Here is a 26,296-nt window from a genome sequence, read left to right as displayed (position 1 = left end):
TGTATTATCCATTCCCTCCCACCGAACATCCTCATATTCATCTTCTTTCACTGTGGCTGTTCCTCGGCTTTGGAATTCCCTACCGAGTAATGTCAGGGACTGTCAGACATCAAACCAATTTAAGAATAGACTAATGAAATATTTTTCTAACAATTCTTGTTAACAATAATAGCTCTTTCAGGTTTCTCAATGTTTAATGGTTATATATATATATATATATATATATATATATATATATATATCACAGAATAAATATTTAAATTATCTCATTATTATTATCAACACCATTTCTTACCAATGTTTATTATTGTCACACTGACATTACTTATCCAACTTTCATTATTTACTTTCATGTTGTTTTATGGTATAGATATTAATGTAATAACTATGTAACCAATTGTATTCAATTAGAATTAGAGTCTGGCTGGGCGGAAGAGAAGGGCTACTGGCCTTAGCTGGCCTTAGGTCTGCCAGAATAAATAAATAAATAAATAATAATAATAATATTATTATTATTATTATTATTATTATTATTATTCCCCCATCCTCCTTATCTTTTTCTTGTTCTCATTATATTCCCCTTATTATCTTTGTCTTCTCCTTGTCTTTTCCATGTTCTTTTAGCCTTCTTCTCCTTCTATTCCCATCATTCTCCTTGAATTCCCCTAGTTTTACATGTCTTATCCTCGTTCTCCTTGTAGTCCCCTTGTACTATCATCATTCTCCTTGTTCCCCTTATTTTCCTTGTCTTTCACTTGCTCTTTTATTCCCTTTTTTCTTCTTGTATTCCTTTTGTTCTCTTTGTTTCATTTCTCTGACTACCCACATGTAGATCTATACAAAGATATGCAGTACAGTAAAGCTATGCATCATTCGACAGGTGATCACACCCGTAAAGCTATGTACCTCTTGATTTTCATTTGAAATGTTAACCACTACCTGGGTTTCATTTATTTGTCACGGTATGGTCATTTGTTGAGAAGAAGACAACAGCACAGGCATTAATCAAGCAAGATTACATTCTTGAAATGCAGATGACACATACACATTTACACTTATCTTCACCTGATCGCTGTTCCATTTCTCACAGCACTGATTTGCCCTCGACAATCATAATGGTCAGACTTGGCTAACTTGAGAACATCAAAGTTTTTCATATCTTTTACCATAACAGTCAGTAAAAAATTTGTTCTAAGAAAATGTTCTTCCTATGTTACATGAGAGACACAATTATAATAACAAAAATTAATATATAAATTAACAATATTTACATTTTACACAATATATACAAATAATTCATTTATCGAAACCTATCCTGTTGCAGTGAATGAAAACATACATTCTGAGGTTATGAAAGGCAAATCATTTATGAACGTCACATAAAATTAGTTTAAACTGAGAGAATGTTTTCCCTACATAACATGACGTTACAGGGGCATATTTATAATACATTAAATCATTGTTATTTAATGACCTCATTTCATCTATCTTATTGGAAGTTATAGTACCTTTGATGTCGCATATTTCAGAATAGCCAGGGTTTTTATGAAGTACATTTTTAAGTTTTTGTTTCACACTGTCAGGAATAGTTCCATCGGCAGCAGTATTAATTATTTCAGATACATTCTGAACCATGTCAATAGCAGCAGACATATCATTGATGGATTTTTCTAAATAGATAACTGAGTTTGATATGATATTGAAATTATCACAAATAAATATAATGTTATTGTAAAGTTCTTCAGAAGCAAGTGACTATCGGCTATTGGCTTGTGTCCAATTTGATCAAAAGCAGCTAATACTCGCATAGTCAGTTACTCTCTGGTTTCAATTCGAGTGGTGTATTACTTCACATGTCCCAAAAGAAAAAAAACAGATTAAGGGCGTGAAGTCGGGTGATCATGCTGGCCACGCAACAGATCCGGCTCTCCCTATCCATTGCTTCCTGCAGATGTTGTTCAGATGTGCTCATACAATCAGGCTGAAGTGCGTTGGAACATTATGTTTTATCACATGTCCCCTCACACTATGAAGGGTACATCCTCCATGAACAGCAGAAGCATGTTCCGAAGAGCACTTCATTCAAAGTGGGCAGCAAAATGACAGGACACTTGTAACCTGTCCGCAAGGGTACTTGAAGAAACGAATGAATAATTCATTTCATAATTAACTGTAAACATCACTAAAATCTGTCTTTTTATTTTTTTCGATGTCACATAGCTCCTACATGAGGCATCAGAGAACATGGTTTTTTTTTAAGAAAAGTAATCTTCATTGCAAGATCTATCGATCCCCAGAGTTTGTTGCAGAGGTCCTGTATATTGCGTAATTTTTATGCTTTCAAGTGCTGCAGAGCATTGGAACTTGTTCAACATATAAATAAGAGATTGCTAATTCATTTTTCACAAGAAAACGAAAATGCGATTTTTTTTTTACTGAAAATGACAAAAATTTCATCTGTCTCCATCCCTTAAAGCATATTTATTTCACAATTCTGCTCTTCAATATCGAAGAGAAATCACTTACATTACAGTGATACAGAATCAGTTGTTGGAGAACATACACAAACAGACTGATTATTCAATTCAATTAGGCCGCACATATCCTGCAACAAATCTGTAATAGGCGTAAATAAGATGTTTGAAGAGAGACTGATTACTAATTGTTCATGACCTCTCTTGCTCGCCAGAACTAACATTACTTACTTAGAAATGGCTTTTAAGGAACCTGCAGGTTCATTGCCGCCCTCACATAACCCCGCCATCGGTCCCTATCCTGTACAAGATTAATCCAGTCTCTCTCATCATATCCCACCTCCCTCAAATATATTTTAATATTATCCTCCCATCTACGTCTCGGCCTCCCCAAAGGTCTTTTCCCTTCTGGTCTCACAACTAACATTAATGTACATAATTTTTATCTTTAATAATGTAATAACAATTAGTGGTAATGATGAGTAATCTTCCAACAGATTATTTTGCAACTATCTTGTGGGCTGCATGATTGAAGCTGCTACCACAGCTGCGAGCAGTTGAAGTGCAGCTTTGGAGATTTTAAACGGCTGTATTAGTTTTGAACTTACAAATTGAATATTTTCGTACATATGAGGGGGATCCAGGAAATAACGACCGTTCGCGTATACCCACCACGCAGCTGACTCCCCTTCCTTGTTTGAAGGTCAACTGGCTTCCTTAACATGTGTTCTCATAATGTTGTGAGTACTGGTCGCAACAAGTCGCCATTGTGCATTTTGTGTTACTTCAAAATGAACGACGTGATTGATAATCCCGCCGACTGTGAGGTGAGGAGTGTGATTCGATTTTTCAATGCCCGACATTTGAAACCTGCAGAAATTTACCGACAATTGAAATAAGTGTATGGTGATACTGTAATGAATGAAAGAAATGTGAGAAAATGGTGCGAAATGTTCAACAATGGGCGAACAAATGTCCACGATGAAACTCGACCCGGAAGCCCATCACTCATCACAGAAGACCTGAAGACTAAAGTGAATGACAGAATCTTGCAAGACAGGCGCACATTACTCGACGAATTGCATATTGCCTTTCCTGACATTTCTCGTTCTTTGCTTGGTGAAATTGTGTTGAAACATCTTGGCTACCACAAAATCTGTGCACGATGGGTTCCACGGCAACTGAGTGACCAACACAAAACTCAGAGAATGGCCTCAGCATTGACATTCTTGATGCGATATCACACAGATGGAGACGCCTTTCTTGATCAAATTGTGACTGGTGATGAGACCTGGGTGTCTCACAACACTCCAGAGACCAAGCGCCAATCACGTCAGTGGCATCATCCCTCATCACCCAAGAAACCGAGAAAATTCAAACAGACTCTCTCAACACAAAAAGTCATGGCTACTGTCTTTTGGGATCGTAAAGGTGTTCTTTTGCTGGATTTCATGCCAAAAGGAACTACGATCAATGCAACTCGTTATTGTGAGACTTTACAAAAACTACGGTGAGTCATCCAAAACAAGAGGCGAGGAATGCTTTCGAGAGGAGTTGTGCTTCTTCACGACAACGCCCGCCTGCACACTGCTGCTTCAACTCGAGAATTGCTGGATCAATTCGGTTGGGAAATCTTTGATCATCCGCCCTATAGTCCAGACCTTGCTCCTAGCGATTTTCACCTTTTCACTAAGCTGAAAGACTTTCTGGGTAGCACGCGTTTTGGAAGTGATGAAGAGTTGAAGAAGACAGTGAACACCTGGCTTAATGAACTGGCGGCAGAGGAGTATAACACAGGAATTCTAAAGCTAGTGAACAGATACGACAAATGTTTAAATGTAGGTGGTGATTATGTAGAGAAGTAAAGGAAGCTTCAGTTATGTAACAGACTTTGTTTTTTCAAATAAATAAATTTTTTTTAATTGTTACAACAAAACGATCGTTATTTCCTGGATCCCCCTCGTAATTGGAAAATATGTAAAGTATACTCGTACAAACAGCTACCCAATCCCTTCTGCTGATATATGACAATGGACTTACCAGCATACAATTTCCAGAGTCCACTGAACCCTTGCATGCTAAGAGGACCCAGAAATAATACCATTGTGAGAAACATTGGAATAACTATTGCAGGAAGCAGGCCATGCAACCTCAGCCCCAACAATTGCCATAACGTGGCCTGAAAGAGACAAGAATTAGAGAGAAAAATTATTAGAAAATCTATTATGACACACATGCACACGCACGCACACACACACACACACGCACACACACACACACACACAAATCACGCTTATACATATACTTCTTGTTACATTCTTTACCAATGTAACATAACAGGCATCGGCCACAGTGCAAGTGGTAAGCGGTGAGATGCGTTGAGTGGCGGAGTGGATGAATCACAAACCCATGTTAGCAAATGCAGGTGTCCATAGTGTGAGCGAAATGGCATTTTGGAGGGAAAGTTGATTCAAGGACAATGCTACGTGCTGCTGGCCGCTCACTCTTGTTTGAGATTTTAGCGGCGCTGCTCACAATTGCAAGTTATGAATTGCCAAGAAATGAGAAAGAAGTTATCATTTAAGAAGTGAAAACCCGAAAATTCCTATGGAATGTCAGGGAGAAGAACTTTAAAAACCTCTCCATGACGAGGAATATATAGACAGACTTTTTATTGAACTTAAATAATATCTTTATAATATGCCATGTTATCACATTATAATACTAATAATAATAATAATTATTATTATTAATATTATTATTATCCTCATCATATCATCATCATCATCACCACCACCACCATTATACTTTGTTCTCGAAATACTGTCGGGTCCACACCTGTGGAGTAACGGTCAGCACGTCTGGCTGCAAAACCAGGTGGCCCGGGTTCGAATCTCGGTCGGGGCAAGTTACCTGGTTGAGGTTTTTTCCGGGGTTTTCCCTCAACCCAATACGAGCAAATGCTGGGTAACTTTCGGTGCTGGACCCCGGACTCATTTCACCGGCATTATCACCTTCATATCATTCAGACGTTAAATAACCTAGTTGTTGATACAGCGTCGTAAAATAACCCAATAAAATAAAATAAAAAATACTGTCGGGATAAACACTCAGTACTGCATACAATATTAATCAAATTCCAACTCTTAAATAAAGGTACCATTTAAATGTTTCTGTTGTTACAATTAACCATCGCTAATGCAAGAAATACCGGTACAATTAAAACTATCAGATCGGAAATAATTATTTACAATCCCATGTAAAAATGTTGACACTTTGTTATGAAAAAGCACAATTTATTAAGTACAAACTAGAATCCTATATTAACGTCTACGACTGATTGAAATAATCAGTGAAGTTATCTCTTATTTGCCTAACAAATTCATTGCAAAAGTTATTCCTGCGATCCGAGTTCTAATGAGTTTGTACACCATCAATTCCTGGCATTTGTGGAGACATTTCATGACAATGCAGATCATTGTTTCTCACAAAATCTTTTTCTCAAATTATAGGAGATAATATGTGCTGGCTCTTTACATTTGTGTCAATAGGCTATTTCTATTCAGGAATTGCCACTTAGCACGCAATATTCCGGAAGCACATTCCACACAATATTTTTCGAACACTAGATAGGCTAAATGTTGATTAAATCTTTTCCTTTTAGGCATTAGTCCTTTCACTAAATATGGCCTCATCAGATAAGGCTTCATCTCCATACCAGCGATACCTTTACGTCTGAGTTCCATAGTTCTTTATCACTAGACACATTAAACTTGTTGGTTTCCAACAAATTGAGAAGTGTGGAAGTTGTGACAATGCCTCCATCACTCTGTTTACCTCTTGCCACCAAATAAATGGTTACAATTGTTTGTCTACGCCAGCAACACAGTGTAGTACTGTGTAAATTCAAATAGTTGGAATTGGAATTATCAGGATCCTTTATCTGACCTTGCTTTTCGTAGAGTGCTATGAAGCAGTTAGCTTCACTGACCACTTTATTTAATTTTTCTGTATTTGGTTATGGCATAAATTCTATAATCAGTTCATTCTAGATTACCTCGCATGTTTCTCTTGTCTTTACAATTATTGTAGATTTTCCTACCCTGAAGGAAAATGCCAGCGATCGCAATTATGCCCCTATGGCTATAAACCTACAAGAATGATTAATGTTAGAAATTTACTTTAAATCCTTCTTCATTTTAATGTAATAGACTTAATATTACTAGTGGCGTGGTAGAGGGCTGGCCTTGCATTTGGGAGGGTCAATCCCAAGGTGCGGCAATCCTAACAGTTTTTTCACGGTTTCCTCAGTTATTTCCAGGCAAATGCTGGGATTGTACCTCTTGAAAGTCCGGCCATGGATGGCGATCCTTCCCTTAATCCTTTCATACGTGTGAGTGAATGCTGTGTAATGTCTTAAATGTTTGAGTTGTATCAGAGGTGGCCCTGGGATTGAGCTGATCCCTCATCCTGGAAGCCCTCCATTCCTTACCTGTGGTCAAAAAAGTATGTATGTGATCCAATAGATTAATTCCTCTCCCGACAGGTCGCAGCCCTGTAAGGCCCATGTGGCATGGGTCATATAAATTTACCTAAACTCAGGTAAAGAAAGAAATAAAGAAAGAAAGACTTAATATTAGACTATATTAATAATTATGGCCTTCTGTGGAAAATACCCTGTGCCTAGCAAAATATGTTTAGATTCAAAAATATTAGAAATGAGAAATTATTTTACATATCTCGGATACACAATATCTTTTTTTGATGAAATAGACATTTCACAGAAAATTTCTAAATACACTAAAAAAATGGGAATAATTAACACCATTATGAAACCTTCCCTAGTACAAAGGCATACTCGAATTCGCCTTTACAAGACCTTGGCGAGACCTGTACTTTGTTACGGCAGTGAGGCATGGACATTGAGGAAGAAAGGCGAAAGGAGAATAACAGTTAATGAAATGAAATTTATGAGATATACAGCAGGATATACGAAATGGGATCACAAATGCAATGAAGATGTAATGGAAGAATTACAACTAGAACATGTAATTAATCACGTAAAACATTATCAGAACAACTGGATAAATCATCTGCATCGCATGTGTAGAGATAGAATCCCAAAAGTCATGCTCCACTATCGTCTGAACGGGAAGAGATCTCTCGGTCGTCCAAAGAAGCGCTGGATTGAAAATTCAACTGTGAGATCATAACAGGCCATTTGGGAAGGGAAGAAGAAGATTAATAATCACTAATTCACTAAATATTAATTATTGAATTTTATTTCGGAAGACGTGGCAAATATAAGTGGTAGAACTTAAAACATACATTTCGAAAGAAACTCAAGACGCTTCCAAAGATATGAAGTGGTTCTGAAGCTCTTGAACCGCTATATTGTACCCGACGATGTTTGTGAAGGACGTCATCCTTTCTGGTAGGACTATAGGAAATCTTTCCTTCTAGAAGATCCCATTCAATCAAAACAGCCCTGATTTGAGGGAAGTAAAAACAATTGTCAGCTACAAACGATGAAATTCTCCAAAGTTTCACATCTCTTATTAATTGGATGAATATAAAACTCTCTTCCTTTCCTATTTCGAGCTATTCTTTTTAAATAAGAATTGCCTAAAAGCAAATACTGCCATGATCTCATCTCCATGCAGTGCTGCCGCTATGCTCACAAACTCTGCGCTCCGTGGCTACACCAATGCTCTTTCCTCCCCACTTCTCAATTTTTCGAAAGCGGTAACGCACTGCTCGACACTTCCACTGTAGCCGCAGCCTTACAGGTGCAGTGCACTAATATAGTCTTCTTGACAAACGTGATATTTGTCACATCTTACAATTTTTTGTTCATCTTGAACATGTAGAAAATATGTTCTTGTTGCTGCATTCACCTTATTCCAGAATGTTTTACACATGACACAATGCTCCGAAAAACAGAGATGAAAGTTGTTTTCATCCAAATCCAAATTCTGATGTTCTAATACATTCCTATGCAATAATTTCAGAAAATTCTGTATTTACTATCGGTATTGCATATGGGGTAGACTATATGGTAGAATTTTCAACACTTTCCAGTGAAAATCTTGCAGAAAGTCCTATGTTTGTTGTATCATGTGTGGTATTGTCATGCAGAACGACAGCCTGCCATTCATAGCATCAACTATTCATACATACCCTAGGACAATAGTATTCAATCTTTTTTGCTAGCCTACCCCTAAATGTAATAATTAACAAAAATAATATGACTGGTGTTGAATGCAAAAAATATAATAAATAATAATAATAATAATAATAATAATTATTATTATTATTTTATTACTGTACATACAGTAGATATTGATGCAATAATAATAGTAATGAATTATGTAAATTGTTACTGAAGCAAGGAAAAACAAGAGTTGGTATTGTAAAAGAAAATATCACACCAGTGACAGCGCTAGAAGTGGGCAAGGAAGGGCACCCACCCAACCAAAAATTCTCCTGCCCACTCTAAAAAAAATCTTTTAAAACATTCAAATTTAATTAACCTTGTGCAAAGTACTAACAGTAACCTACTGTTTATTATTTTCCAAACCATGCATTTATTAATGATTCAACAAATTCATGCTTCTGCTTTAATAGTGCATACAATTAATGGCAGAATAGCTTGGTATAGAACTTATCACACAAGCATCTAGATTTCATTTAACATTCTATCACAGTCTAGTACATGTAGTCATGAAGCTCAATACGTAGGGAATATACATCCAATGACAGTTGAACTTCAGTTGCTAGCCACTAGGATTGCTACTATCGCACAGTCTATTGTTCTTAGTACTCTCAGTTGCTAACCACTTGGAGCATTGTATCGCGAGAAATGCAAAAAATCATCTCAAGCTTCGTGACTGTATGTACTAGACTGTGGTTCTACCATCATCATCGATATTATCCTTCCAGCTACGTTTGTATTAAAATCTAGCTACTTTGCTCTAAAATCAGCTATTTATAAAATAGCATACTTGTGATTAATTTAGGCCTATAAGTTATAACAATAATATGGATGTATCATTATTATTATTATTATTGTTATTGTTATTATTATTACTGCTTTGTTATAAGCATTTTGTATTTTAATTATCAATACAACTGAAGAGAGAAGTAAACAAACAAGGAAACTGAAATTCCCTTTACAAATAACTACCTGAATTTTCTAAAGAATGCGGCTCCCTTGATTTAAGAGATAAAAGATCTCAAACATAAAATTAACATACCACTGAAGTCTGAATGACAGCTGTAATAGAAAAAAACCTACAGTATACTGTCATAACACCTTCAGAGTTAGAAAATAGGTCCTTTTGTCCAAGATTTAGAGGCCTTAATTGAGCATCCCTTTCAAGGTTTCAGTTTAGAAAGTTGACCTCAACAATTTTTATCTGAAGAACAATACATAGAAATAGTTTTCGCATTCTTCCCTCTTTTTATGAATTTATTGACAGCTTTTCAGTGGACTGAAATAAAGCAAAACAGTTCCTGTACCATTTTATTTTTATGACCTGACTTCTTTGCTTAAAAAAAAAAAACACATAGCTCTTGCAAAATATAACGAGACTTTGTATCCTTTCACGATCCGTTTAGGAAGTTTAGACTCTGCTCATTTTATTACATTATTCAGAATCTATTCAAGAGATTGATAAAGAACTTCCTTCTCACTTTAATGACCCTGCTTTGAACTTGCCTTACGAAACAGCTTACATCATATTTCAGACAAACTTTCAAAATTGAAGAACATTTTATTATGGTCATGTGATCGAGTCTCGAAACCTCTCACCATAACATGTAGTTTCAAATTTGGTTGCTGTGGTGTGAGTTGCTTCATGCGCAGTAACTTCGCTATGACTGGCTACTGAAGAACTCCTGCGATGATTCAGATTTATCAAGTATGAAAATGTGTTTATTCATATCAGTAGAAGTATGGTTGGCATAGTTTGAAAATAATGCCCAGGAGTGACTGTTTTACAGTACATTAGTAGCTAGTTCGTTTCAGTCAAGTCGTGACTGTTGTTTGCGATATATGTTTAAAAATTTGTAGTTTCAGTTCTGATTATGTTCCATAATATGTGGTAGTAGTTTTCTCATATTACCCATTTTGTGTTTCATTGAAAAAGTGAAGTGCTCTAAATAACACATATTCTAGTAAGTATTGTAATAAGTGCAGTTTAGGTTTTAGGTCCTAGTAAATGGTCTGTCAGCATTTGATAATAATTGATAGAGTAATTTCAGAACTGAACAGAAGATTTACCATAGATAGCTCTATCCTTAGTGGAATAAGAGTCATTCCACGTCAAATCGCACAAAATTATACAAATTTTGATCTTCATATTTCTGTTTGCGTTTATATTTTTTTTTACCAACTCTATGGGTCTAATAAACCAACAAGTGTATTTTTATTTCCTCCTAAGTCCACATGTTTTTAAAATATTACATGTTAAAATTCGTTAAAAATATCGCACAATGCAACATTTAAAGCGTCATATTTCTGACGATATTGATGTTAAAAAGTTTTTGAAAAATGCATTTAAAAGCTTAAAGTACTGTCTTTTATTAAATATTTACTAACTAATTTTAATATAATTATTACAAATATTTTTTTATAATTCAATTTTTAAAAGTTATATATCAATGTGAAATAGCCCTACTAAAAATCTAAAAAAATTCCTACTAGGTGCACTGAAGTATTCTTAATAATTCCAGAAAAAATCAGAATGGGATCTCCAATAGTTTCATGGAAATTTAATTACTTACGACGCAATGTGTAGTGGTCGGTGCAGCAGCAGTGGAAGGGAAGCACTGAGCGCGCTGGAAGGTTTATCGGCGCTGGATGATCGACTGAACGTTGCAAGATTACACCCAGTACGGATCAAGTCACTCGAGGAAACACTGCTAATTTACTTATTATGATAGCTTCAAATATTTGTACATTATGCTTTTTAAACGTTTGTTTTCATTCACACTACACTTTAAATTTTCATTCGCCTACCTTCTTTCTTGAAAGGAAAACTGTTTTACTAAATCTTCAGTTTTTGACAACGGAATGAAAGAATGTAATTTTAATGTACCAGTTATTGGTTTTAGATTGTATCTGGCCTGCGAATTTTTCAGTGTGGTTTTTGTGCTTATTCAATGGACAAAATATAAATGATACGGTAGAAATATTTTTTGTGACCAATCAAACAGTTTTTTTTTTTTTTTGGTGTTGTTATAGAATCTTGCTCTCGTGGCAAGTCTTTTAACAGTTTCTCCAATGCCATCACATGGACCTTTACCATGTGACGTTGCAAAGAAGTGTCATTCAGCACTAATTCCATAATTGTCTTCATGTAAGCATTTATTTATCTATTTATTTATTTTGTGAACTTGATCCATTGGAAAAGTAGATGATTTTTTTTCATATCGTTGAATTCTTTCTTTAAGAAATTGATTGCTTTGGATTGAAAAAAGTGAAAGGGATCGGTGTCATGTTTCATGGTTTCTAGATGACAATACTTTTGTGACGAATTTCTGTATCTCCTTTGAAATATACTACGAAAGGATGTATTGTGGCTTGGCATATGTTCCAATGCACACCTTGTATTGAATCTTGTATTACAAATGAATAATTTTCAGAAAAGTCTGCAATAACTAGGTAATTTTCAGTTGTACATTTCTTTGCATTCCATCAAAAATAAAATATGGCTGACTTTTGAAGGGATGACGATGCATCTTCTACATGAAAAACTTTACACGCTAGGGAGCCTTTTACTTTTTTAAACTTTTCACAGGGATATCGTTTTTGTTGTAGCTTTCTTTTCTTGATAGGGGATTCTATTGACATCAAATTCTTGTTTAATTCCTCAATATTAGTAATTTCTAGCACTGTACCCATAGAACTGCTAGAAGAAGAACTGGGATAATCACTTTCTCTGTCTGCACTTTCATTTGATTCATGTTTATTAATATTAGAAGAACTACCGGCTTCACATATAATTTCACCTGACCTAACCGGAAATTGATTGATTTTCATGAACGAATCACATATTTGCACATTCAATGACTCCTTTAAATTGAGCTTTATCAATAAGTCGCGACTTATGCGTCTTAGTGTACTTTTCTTTTTAAAAGCGTGATTAGGAAGGTAAATGGATTTAAACACTTGTTATATGTTACGCGATCTTTACCATCACTCATGTTGTATAGAAGTCACATCACTCCATGAAATTCAAACCCAAACTGATTATTTTTCTCTTCTATATTTTGTCTCCTGCCATCTGTTTACTGCCTTACCCAGCCTTGCTATCATCAAACACATGGCTATATTATAGTATAAACATACATCACTGTGAAGGGCTGCCCCTCTTAGCTGAGCTGACAATAATAAAATAACTTTAGATAAGATATTTACTGTTCCTTAAGGTATTAATCATTTGATGATTAGTATGGTGACATCAGATGCAACGGGGAATTTCGTAAAACTTTCCCCGGGCAGCCTTCTACCCTATGGCTGCAAGCATTTTATTAGCTGGGCATCGCAAGCGCATGGATGCATCCGGAAAATAAATTGTTACAAATGTATGGGTGCCGATCTCACATTTATAAATGCAGTAGTTTACAGATAATACATCAGCGAACAAGTCTATATTTTTTTTTTTCAGATTTTTAACTTGGCTATTTAATATAGTAATTTTGCTTTTGAAAAAGAAATGATGAAAAAAATAGGCCAAATTTTAAATTTATTTGTGATAGGCCTAAAGTAATAAAAAGTGTTGTATTTAGTCTTTCAAATGCGCCAAACCGCAAATCTCAATTATATGTAGACACAGAGTTCCAAGTGAGTTTATGTAACAGTGCGCACATAATTTGCGTAATTTCAAATAGTCATAAGTACACAAATAATTAATAATTGTGAAAATAAAACAATACGGGTCTCCTTATTTGATGTCTGGAATTCATGAAAAAAAATTCGACCATTTCCGAGAAGGTTGTGTTTTATTGCTGTGCGATTTGACGTGGAATGACTCATAAGCACTTTACACCCAGAAACTCCATCTTTCTTAGCACATGAAATTCTAAAGCCATTTGCCGAACATTATCATTGTGATACAGAAAGCCTTCAAGTAGAACTGAAATTTCTTCCCAAGACAATAAGTCACTATGAATCTAGAAGTGCAAGTGCGATAAAAACATTAGCAGAATTTGTGAAAATTTTAGAAGAATTTCAATTAGCTCTTTTCATGAAGTATACAAACTAGCTGTTATTGCACTGACAATTCCATCTTCTAGTGCTTCGTGTGAACATTCATTTTCGTGTATGCGGAAAATAAAAACATACCTCTGTAACCCAATGACAAACGAGCAATTAGGTAGCCTAGCAATTCTTTGCTTTGAAAGGAATTAACCAAGGACTTCACCATGGACACCACCGTGAACAAATTTTATGCTTTCCACAACAATAGATGCATCCAACTATACTAGCATTCGTACCGAGATAAGCAATATTAATTGTTCAATGCTGACATAAAATTAATAAATTGGTAAATTTCTACAATAGCATTACCAAAGGAATGTTGATAGCAAGGACTCCCCATCAAAGACAGTACGGGACAGCAAAGGAGAGAGGAGTTTGGGTGGGGTAGTGACATTCTTAGACAATAATTGTGAGTATATGCAAGGCATACCAAAAACCTAAACTAACCTAACCTAATGTCACTGATTCGACCTTACGAAAACTCGACTTTTCTCTGAGATGAGTAAGGAAACGCACGGAAATGACATATATATCCTGCTCCTCCCTGCAGTCTTCCACTTCGATGGAATGATCACACCTGCCTACACCTCTCCACTGGCTACCACTTTCACAGTACACTTTTACCCTTGTTTCAGTGCGAAATTAGTGTTGGCACTCAATTTTTCTTCTGTTTACAGTACATATGACTTGACTACAAGCCAAGTAAATACATAAATACATTTGTACCTCAACATAGTAAGGCAATTGTAAAGAAATAACAATACATTTATATAATATATAGGAATATGTATGTAGGTATAGATATATACACACACACTTATTTACTTATGGCTTTTAAGAAACCCGCAGGTTCATTGCTACCCTCACATAAGCCCACCTTCGGTCCCTATCCTGAGCAAGATTCATCCAGTCTTTACCATCATATCCCACCTCCCTTAAATCCAGTTTAATATTATCCTCCCATCTATGTCTCGGTCTCCCCAAAAGTCTTATTCCCTTCGGCCTCCCAACTAAGACTCTATATGGATTTCTGGATTCGCCCATACGTGCTACATGCCCTGCCCTTCTCAAACGTCTGGATTTAATGTTCCTAATTATGTCAAGTGAAGAATAAAATTCATGCAGTTCTGCGTTGTGTAACTTTCTCCATTCTCCTGTAATTTCATCCCTCTTAGCCCCAAATATTTAAAAAAACACCTTATTGTCAAATGCCCTTAACCTCTGTTCCTCTCTCAAAGTGAGAGTCCAAGTTTTACAACTATACAGAACAACAGGTAGTATAACTGCTTTATAAATTCTAACTTCCAGCTTTTTGGACAGCAGACTGGATGACAAAAGCTTCTCAGCCAAATAATAAGAGGCATTTCCCATATTTATTCTGCGTTTAATTTCCTCCCAAGTGTCATTTATACTTGTTACTGTTGCTCCAAGATATTAAATTTGAACTTTTCCACCTCTTCTAAGGATACATTTCCAATTTTTATATTTCGATTTCGTACAATATTCTGGTCACGAGACATAATCATATACTTTGCCTTTTTGGGATTTACTTCCAAACATATCTTTTTACTTGTTTCAAGTAAAATTCCTGTGTTTTGCCCACAGATATGTAGAGAATACATCGGCAGTGCTCTATGTAACATCTTTGGCTCTCATGAAGGTGAGTGAGTGCTGTTTTGATGCAGCCATATTGCTTCACTATGCTAGTTCATGTGAACAGATATTATTTACTGGTTTCCTTTTTTATATTTAAGATGTAAACCTAATTGGAGTCTGGATTATTAATATTTTTTAAAATCAAGAATATCTGCGTGGTATTCGAGTATAATTTTTTTTACTCTAACAGAAAGAAACAAGGGAAATAAGACGTTTCAATATTGTCGTAAGTAGTTCTAAGCCAAAAGTATCTGCATGCTGGAACATTATATACCTATATTTAATGTATCTAATGAATTACCTTTACTTATCAGTTGAATATTTCAAATATTTTATATATCCATGTTGAATATTTCGTACACTACTTTTAACACTTGAATATAAATAATTGATTGAATGGCGATCTTACTCGTGTTAATTGTGGAAGTATGTGAGGCTTACAGCTGTTTCGGTGTTTCTTCACACCATCCTCAGAGCCTACTAGATCTCGGCGTCATCTCGACCCAAAAACCAAAAACTCAACACGCTAGAACAATATGAAATATACAGACACACTAAAACACACCCTGATCAAATTCTTAACACACAGATCAATTTCAGAACACACACACTATTTGACACCACATTTCAACACTTTTCAACAATCGAACGCACCCACACAACAGGCAGCGAAGTTCGAGATGATGCCGAGATCTAGTAGGCTCTGAGGATGGTGTGAAGAAACACCGAAACAGCTGCAAGCCGCACATACTTACACAATTAACACGAGTAAGATCGCCATTCAATCAATTATTTATGGTATATATGTTCGTTATAGAATTTTGAAGAAGGAATACATACAAGAAGCATGGGTAAAGACAATCAACAGTGAAAATTGGCAACCGACTACAGCTTCGGGAATGTGCTCTCAACATTTCCGTCCCGAAGACATGGATTACACGGGCCATACCACGAGACTGAGAGAAGGAGCTGTTCCCACTGTATTTCCTTCCTATTCTATATATTTGAAAAAACCACGTGCTGCCAGACGGAAGCCACCTAAAGAAAGCGTGTCTTCAAGGGCTAATTCCAAGGTCAGTGAAATCAATACATCGTCCACCGCTGTGGAGTAACGGTTAGCATGCTTGACTGTGTAACGAGCGGGCCCGGGTTCAAGTTGGGACAAGTTACCTGGTTGAGGTTTTTCCGGGAGTTTCCCTCAGTCCAATAAGAGCTAATGCTGGGTAGGCCTAACTTTCGGCACTAGACCCTGGACTCATTTTGCGGACATTATCACTTTCATCTAGTTCGGATGCTAGATAACCATAGTAGTTGACAAAACGTCGTAAAATAACCAATTAATAACATCAATACATCAGCTGACAGCTGCGAAATGTGACAGGAGTAGTTAGTGAGTCTGAACAATCAATTATTCGGAGAAAGAAAATTAATAATCGAATTAAGTGAGAAAACAGATGAGCTTTGCAGTGCAAGAAAATCAACCACGATTTTTTTTACAAAAAAGGTACAGTATGCTGGCGTGAGAAAAAAAGGTGTATATTCAGTTATGGAAAGTAACATAGGTACCCTACAAAATCGCACCACAGGCAAATGAACTGAATATATTTTCTTGTTTAAATATTCACGTATTGTAGGCCTACTTAAATCCATTTTATTCTTATGTTATTGGACTCATACAAGTAATCTGATTATCATAGTTGAAAATCCGTAAAATTATGAAATCTGAGAATTTAATAAATATAAGCTTGACCACAGGTCAATTTACACTTCGCTGGCTGTTTTAAAGCATCTGCAAACAATTAATATTCTTAATAACGATAATTTAAAATGGGCCTGTATTACCTAGTAATGTTAATAATGAATATCCAACAATTATATTAACTGCTAATCGGACAGCTAATATGTTGTATACTGTTTGGATATTAGTAGCCCTAGCATTTTACGTGGCATTCCAATAATACAGAATCAAATAGAATCAACATATTTTGTAGGCTTATATGTAAATATCTTGATTATTATTTGACAAATTTTACTATTATACATAACATTCCAGTAACGATTAAGTATTGAAGAATGAATAATCAGGGTAGAATGAGTTGTTTTTATTGCACACTTTTTCCTTTGTTTATTAGGATATACTTACAATTACAGTGTAACCTAAACAACATTATGCCTAATTCATTTCCTGATTTATTTAGGTAACTTTATTCTAGCATGTATTTCTGCTTGAGGTAAGCGGTTGTCAACTTGTCAACAATACAACCTAATTTTAACATGTAACAGAAGTCACACTTGAGCATAAATACAGTGAAACTTCCCTTAACGGACACTTCCCAATAGCGGACTCCTCTCAATAGCGAACATTTTAAAATTCCCCTGCAAAATAACATTGTCCCTTATGATAAAATTCTTCCAAACAGCGGACATTTTCAATAACGGACGCGGACACTGAAATGTATTTCCCAACAATTAAAACTTCCAAATAAAACGGACAGCGTGAAAGAAAAAAAGAAAATGACGGTTGTAAATTAAACGGAATTCTTTGCAACAATTATTATCGTGCATTTGAACGATCTTGTACTTTATTGAAGGTAAGCAGCACAGTTGTTAGTTGTGATACTGTACGTGAGCAGTAAGAAAGTACTTCTTAGTTTGTCAAGCTGAGTATCCAGAAGTACAGTCACATTAAAAATGTCACAAAAACGTAAACGTTTGTCACTAAAAGAGAAAGTGGATATTGTAAAGCATAGTGAGAAGGAGAAATTAAGTGTTCATGAGCTGGCCACAAAGTTTAATGTGGGAAAAACTCAGGTTAGTGAAATTTTGAAAAGCAATGATGTTATTTTAAAATCATACACTGAGAATGCAAATGAGAACAAAAAAGAGCGTGGCATTGACAATTTAACATATGAATGGTTCTGCCGTGCTAGAGCAAATAAGATATTTTTATTTGGGATTTCTCTCTGGATGAATACTGTAAACAATCTCATTGTCGACACTACTATACTGCACTGTAAAAATATAGTGTTGCATATGTATGAGAAATTTTAATATACTACATACTAACAATTTTCTAAATAATGGACACTTCTCAATAACGGACATTTAATATTTCCCTGGCGGTGTCCACTATTGGGAAGTTTCACTGTTGTAGGTTTCCTTAAATAATAATTCTGGTTTCCGTACATTTTATCAGTGGATAGGAAAGGTACAACAAGAAATTGTGACATTTGTCCTTTTTCGAAGTTCTGGTAAGATTTTTCTCATAGAATTATATGCAGTTCATGAGTGCAGCATAGTGAAACAAGATAGCGGCTGAGCGCAAGGTTAAACTTCAACAGCAAGAGCAGCATCGCTGGGCTGTGGTTTTGCCTAATAATTTGTGGATTTTCTCCTAACATATTCAGGTCATCCGCATAGACAAGCACCTGATATAACCCGTTCAATTCCATACCCTCTCTATTATCCTGGACTTTTCTAATAGCATACTCTAGAGGAAAGTTAAAAAGTATAGGTTATAGTGCATCTTCTTGCTTTAGCCTGCAGTGAATTAGAAAAGCATCTGATGGAAACTGGCCTATACGGACTCTGCTGTATGTTTCACTGAGACACATTTTAATTAATCGAACTAGTTTCTTGAGAATACCAAAGTCAATAAGAATATCATATAAAACTTCTCGCTTAACTGAGTCATATGGCTTTTTGAAATCTATGAACAATTGATGTACTGTACCCTTATACTCCCATTTTTTCTCCAATATCTGTCGAATACAAAAACTCTGAGCAATAGTCGATCTATTACACCTAAAACCACACTGATGATCCCCAACAATTTCATCTACATATGGAGTTAATCTTCTCAAAAGAATACTGGACAAAATTTTGTACCATGTCAACAAAAGTGATATTCCTCGAAAGTTACTACAGTTAGTCTTGTCTCCCTTTTTAAAGATAGATACAATTATGGACTCCTTCCAATGTTCTGGTACAATTTCCTTTTTCCAAATAGTAAACACAAGCTTAGCTTATAAAGTTTGCTAGATTATACTTCCATCCTCTTGTATTAATTCAGCTGGAATGTGATCAATATCTGGAGACTTGTAATTTTTCAGCTTTTCTATCGCAATTTCGACTTCTGAAAGTGTGGGTTCGTATTTGAATTATGTCCCGATCATTTCTATTTGGCCTATGTACAGCTGTCAAAAGAAAAAGTGGCTGCTCTCCTGAAACAAAGTTCCCTTTGGGTATCTTCGCTACAATTCGGAGACAGGCGATGTTACATGCTGTTGGACCACGTTGCCTGATATCTACAGTTATAATTGAAGTATTCTGTGTGTTATCGATAGCATAATGGTAGCGTTCAGGCCTCTTATTCATGAGGTCCTGCGTTCGTCTACAACCACGTGCTTTTTATGTTCTTTTTTGTTCTGTTTTTGAGAGAGACAAACTATACATAATGGCTCCTTTCTCTTTTACGATTATTTTAGTAATTAACATCAGGCTCATTAATATATTATGCCATGACTTTATCATTATGACATTGTGGCTGCAAATGGAAAGAAAAAAGATTTTATTCTCAATAAAAATATCTTTCGTGGCATAAACAAAACAAATTTACTGGCTCCAGCCTTAAAACATTCAAACAATTAAGCGTTCAAAAAGCAAAACAAAAAGCCACAATTCAATATTTAGTCTATCGCCCTCTTATCTCGATCATCTTGCAGTCGAGTGGGCATGGAATTGACTAGTCTTTGCAAATAGCGACTGTTTTTAGACACGATATTCCAGGCAATCTGAACATACATACATAAGTGTTCTGTCCATGGGCAGGTCTTTCATTGCAAACCCAGCAATCTCCAATCTTTCCTATTTTCTGCCTTCCTCTTAGTCTCCGCATATGATCCACATATCCTAATGTCGTCTATTATTCTTTTCAACCAGAGACCCAACCAGTTACTTTTTATCTTTCTAATCATTTTCAGCATCATTCTCTCACTTTTTCAAACACAATTTTATTTCTTATTCTATCTGTCCACTTCACACGCACCGTTCTTCTCCACATCCACATTTCAAATGCTTCAATTCGTTTCTCTTCATTTCGTCGTAATGTCCGTGTTCCTTTCCCATACAATGCCATACTCCACACAAAGCACTTCACTAGTCTCTTCCTTAGTTCTTTTTCCAGAGGTCCGCAGAAGATCCTTCTTCTTCTATTTAAAGCTTCCTTTGTTCATGTTTGCAGTTTTTCTTGGGAAGGATAGGCCTAAATGCGGTAACATCCCGTTGCTTTCCGCACACCACTATCTCTTTCGCATCTTATTAAATTCCAGGGGGCCCAAGCATGGAGATGAGGACAGTGGATTTGACTAATTGGGCCCTCCGGACTTCACCGAAAGTCACGGCAAGGGTTAAATATTAATTCTATCAGGATGTTTGACCCTATCAAAGATCGGGAAATCTCAATTAGCCTTTGCCCCCCGCATCCTGGACTAGCTTCTACGAATCATCAGAAAATCTTAGAGTGTGATTGGGCCAATTTTTCCGAAAATGTTTCCACACTTTTGCCCTCGTAGCTCAGCAGACGAACGTCGGAATTTAGATGTCAACGTCTCAGGTTCAATTCCTCGTTACTCCTTTTCATTTTATTGTGGTTCAAGATAGTATAATGTAATAATATAAAAAGAAAAACTAATAGCAGTATTATGCAACTGGATTTTTCCAAACCTAATATTAAATTTATGTTATTTATATCGCTAAAGAACGATTACAATATAAATAACTTGAATATTATTTATACAGTATCACTAAAGAACGATAACACAATATAAATGATAAATATCGGTTTGTTTAATTAATATAAGATATTATATAATACGTATTTAATTATCTAAATAAAATAACCTATTTTACAAAGAAAGATGTTTATTTGTGTTATAATAATTACCTACATAAAATACAGATTATTTATATTGCGAAAGAACAATAACAATATAAATAACTTGAATATTATATTATAATGCTAATGAAGGAAAACAATATAAATGATAACTTGAATATTATTTATATCGCTAAAGAACGATAACAATATAAAAAACGTGAATATTATTCATATCGGAATTTCACAGATTTATTACAGATGTATTTATGAAATTGTAGAAGAATAGTAATTAGTAACAGTGTGCTATTTATTCTTCTTGGAGCCAAATTTGTAACTTTTAAAAGTGTGGTTACTATGTTGAAGTGTATGTGTTGCAACGGATGCTTGATTTGTTATGTATGTGAGTCAGTTATGGGATGCTTGATGTCGTCGCAATGTCGTAATTATAGTTTGATTGTGTTTGTGTGACTATTGTGTATTAATTTATGATGTATGGTACGGAAAGCTGCATATTTGTGTTATAGAAGTGTTACGTATGTGTGTTGTTAATGTTTTTGTATGTTTCAAATTGATAACTGATATTTGTTTTGCAATCGCAATGCCTAATTTACGGATTGTTTATGTTTTGTTTACATCGCGTAAGCTAATTTAATTTTCTTTTCCATTTCTCTTTATGCTTATCTTTTTTGTGTATAAAACTATAGCCCTAACATACATATGTAAAATAGGGCTAACCCCCATTGGAGATACTGTAGCTACAATAGTAATAATTATTATTCATATCGTTATAAAACGATAACAGAATACAAATGATGACTTGAATTTTATTCATATCTCTAAAGAACATTAACAAAATATAAATAACGTGATATCCATCAAGAACGATAACTGGATATAAATGATAATTTGAATATCATTTACATCGCTAAAGAACGATTAAAAAATAAAATGAAAACTTGAAGAAGGCGCGAACCCAGAACCGATTAGCTAAGCACTCTACCGCTGGTCTGCGAGGAGCAGATATGGAACACTTTCATAGTTCCGGAACTGCTTGTACAAGAACATGCATCGTGTAACATCGCCGCGACCCGAAGTGGACTTCGAAAATATTCGCTGTTCACGAGTGCGGCCACTTTTTTTTTTTTTGACAGCTGTACATTTAGTAATTGTCCAAAATAGTTTTTCCATCTGTTCAGGATTGAATGAGAATCTGCAAGCAAGTCTTTTAATGTAGCGTGTTTAAGGAGTAATGTCGTATAACATTTATTAGTGTGTATTAGGCAGACGTGGAAAGTTGCGCGTAAAATTAATTTCTACACGAATAAAATACGCGTAAAATGTGTAATTTGATTTAAAAGTAAAAAAAAAATAATAATAATAAAATTACAACTTCCTCTAACAAATTATATAAACAAAGTGTTAAAAAATTGTTAACTATAGTTCCCAGGCTATCAACGTGCGTTACTTGCGGTAATTCAAACGTGTACTTCATATCAAGTGTTATAATATCTCCTATTATATAAAACGATTCACCGACACCGCACAGTGTTTCCATGTTTTGCTTAGCTAATCGCCACACTGATACATATACCAGAGTCTACTCCTGTTAGTCATCAAAGCTGTCGACAATTTTTTTAATTGGCTATTTTACGACGCTTTTTCAACTGCCTATGGTTATATAGCGTCTAAATGAGATGGTAATAATGTCGACGAAATGAATCCAGGATCCAATCCCGAAAGTTACCCAGCATTTTCTCTTAATAGGTTGAGGGAAAATCTCGGAAAAACCTCAACTATAGTCGCGTCGCTGTTATTCCCGGCGTGACTCCTCCTCTTTGCTTACGTCTTAGGAAGTGAAGGCTCTATAAAGTCTACGTAGGTAGTATCGTTCGCCATTTTTGTTCTTTCATTGCCGAGGTACCAGACGAGGAATCTATTTGCCAAACCGTTAAACATGATCATGTCGTAGCTCCTATGATAATAAATCAAACGCAGTGTAATTCAGCAAATAATTGAGCGGCAAATAACGTCCTCGTGTGCTTTCTGCGAACGCCAACGAAAGAGCCAAAATGGCGGGCGATTATATTAAGTATTTATCGAGCCTTAGGAAATGCTTGACGTCTTCATCAGCCAATCACAAGACGCACACGTTTAAATGTAGCCGATCTGCAACGTGATTGGCTGCCGGAAATTAGAGCGACGGGACTATAGATAACTTGTTCCAACCACTGTCATCATAGGGCCAATATTAAAAGAGAAAAAAACAAAATCTATTATCCTTTTGAGAATTCTCTGTGCACACTTTACCAGAGGCGACACCTTTGACTTTTACTACACACTTCTAGATTGTTCGTGATCATCTGATAGTCTAGTCATGCAGGGTGTCTGGAAAAAAAAGTATAATATTTAGAGAGGAGGTAGAATTCATACAAACAAGATAAGAGTATAATAAATATGCGGCCAAAAATTAATATCTTTGAAGAAAAAAAGGACTGTTAAATTGGTAGGTAGGCCTAAGCCTACTTAAGCCTATCTTTTCATGCGAGCTCTTTGCTCGTTTCTTTTTGGGTATGTCACATCTATTTACTCTTTAGTGTACTGTATTGCAATAGGAAACAAGTAAAATGCTGACATTAGAAGATTTATGGTATTGTTAAAATATAAATTTCCTTGTTTCTTCAAAAATATTTATTTTAGTACCCATGTTTATTAGACGTTTTTCTTGTTCTTATGAATAGGCCTGCTACCATGTTTCAAAATATTATCTTTTTCTTAACATCTCGTATGTACGTTACAGTTCAGCACTCAAATTATTTTCTTTCTGTGATTAATGAAATTATTTAAAATAAATGCTTGCCAATTATATTGTGATAGCATTTTATTAAAATGAAAATAATTTATGCCGCATATAAAATCGTGTGAAAATTAGTTTTTCGACGCACATAAATTACGTTTAACATATATACGTAAAATATGTAGGCTACCATGTAATTTACACGGTCAAATCTGATACTACGATTTTCGAGCTTAACAGGCAATGTATGTTCTCCTCCTCTAAACAGCAAAAGAACTTTTCCCATTCCACATGAGAGTCGTTTTCTGCTCGTACACACTCCTTTGATAACCCATGATTCCGTCACTGTTAACTGAACATATAAACCTGCCCACACCAACAGCTACGAGTATAGGGGAAAGGGGAATAAGATGCTTATGTCATACAGAGCGATAAGCACTGCCAAAGCTGGTGAGACACCAATTCTCAAATAAGGCACTTTTGCCCATCTATGCATTTATTCCCAATGCTACCGTCTATTCATCTGATTCTGAGAGTTGAGCCTTAGACAGTGAGAAAATTATTTCTATTAATACTGACATTATAAAGAAATAGCACCCAGTTGTTAGTATAAGAAGTGGAAGACATGTTACATTCCCTGAAGGGTTTCAATGAGCTATGCTTTATTTTATGTTACCGGTATATCATTATTTCTGAAATGAATCGGTCAAAGCTAAAAGGAATTAAGTCAAAATATGAAGTTTTGGGTTATGCAACAATTTGAACATCTGATGTCATGCACATCGAACGATGGAAGTAGGAACTAAGACTTTTAAATATGCTTTTGTCTTCTATAACATAAAAATATAATATTTGTGTTATTAGTGGAATATTTTTTGCTTCTCCTGAAAAGTTGTCAAAAGTGACTTAATTCCTTTTAGCTCTGTCTGATTCAAATGTATTTGAAACATTAAATAATTTTAAGGTATTTATTAGAAAGGGGAATATTGTGGTAACATAGTCTCCTAGATTGTTTTTATTAAATTATGTCAAGATGTATTTGTTTTATTTTTATTGGTAGCGACCATTGTTGTAGTAGTATCATCATACTGATACCCCAGCGAATAGGGATTATAAAGAATGGACAGTTCGCGTCGGTACCTTTGATGTAGCCGGACTGATTTCAATGACCTTCAAGCCAGCTAGAGCGTGAGATTCTGCTTTCTCCCTAGAGTTGGTGCTGACATCACACTAGCTAGCAGTCGACACAGCGGGAATATAACACATATAATTAATACATCTAGGTACATTATGTACTCAAATAAAATAAATTGGATCCATAAAATAATAAATCTGTCATTAACTGTAATGTCTAGACTCTAGAGTTCCTTTATAATGAGAGTTGAGACGTTGACCCCAACAACAATTAAAATATGTAATGATTTGATAGCACTGAAAATGGAAAAACAAAACTCTTATGAGAAGTAAAACTATATACTTATATTATATTATATACAAATATTAAACGAATTCGATACTTGATTTTATAATGTATTATATTATTTTATAATATAATTTAATACATCTGAAATATAAAAAATTATTATTACAACTAGTTCGTCACTGAGAAATAAGCAAAAGCTGTTAACTTGAATTTATTTGAAGCAAAGTGTTACTGGATTATGCAATAAGGTAGGCGATGTTTGAATCCTGTGTCTCAACTCTATTCCCAATTTATTATCTTAGCCTATGCCTGGCCTATGCTCGATTATACTAACCTCTAGCGCTTGAAAGTAGAACTAAACGCTGGCGCATAGAGAAACAAAACACAGGAAAATTCGCTCAGTGTCCATTCTTTATAATCCCTATTCGCTGGATGGCCATCCAAATCTTGGATTTAAAATATCGGCATCCTAATCATTTCAAATGGAAAAAAAAAGAAAAGTAAATTAATGTTAAAAATAGGCTATGCATAATAATATAAAAAAAAAATTTAATAATCTGCAACAAGATGTGGTAGCTATCAAACAATAAGAATTCATTGAAAAATAAATAATATACTTACTTACTGGCTTTTAAGGAACCTGGAGGTTCACTGCCGCCCTCACATAAGCCTGCCATTGGTCCCTATCCTGAGCAAGATTAATCCAGTCTCTATTATCATATCCCACCTCCTTCAAATCCATTTTAATATTATCTTCCCATCTACGTCTCGGCCTCCCCAAAGGTCTTTTTCCCTCAAGCCTCCC

At 35.2% G+C, this 26,296-nt stretch overlaps 1 protein-coding gene across 6 annotated transcripts in view; it reads right to left on the bottom strand.

The window, feature by feature from the left end:
- Positions 1-26,296, bottom strand: part of Sras (Ras converting CAAX endopeptidase Sras) — a 168,787-nt gene that overhangs the window by 112,106 nt on the left and 30,385 nt on the right. For all 6 annotated transcript variants that reach the window (XM_069833671.1, XM_069833670.1, XM_069833668.1 and 3 more), the window contains exon 3: positions 4,515-4,653. In XM_069833671.1, coding sequence (XP_069689772.1) covers positions 4,515-4,653 — 139 coding nt within the window. The remainder of the gene's footprint in view (positions 1-4,514; positions 4,654-26,296) is intronic.

This window comes from Periplaneta americana, chromosome 8 (genome assembly GCF_040183065.1).
Source record: "Periplaneta americana isolate PAMFEO1 chromosome 8, P.americana_PAMFEO1_priV1, whole genome shotgun sequence".
Taxonomy (NCBI): domain Eukaryota; kingdom Metazoa; phylum Arthropoda; class Insecta; order Blattodea; family Blattidae; genus Periplaneta; species Periplaneta americana.
This window is presented reverse-complemented; position numbering and strand designations above follow the sequence as displayed.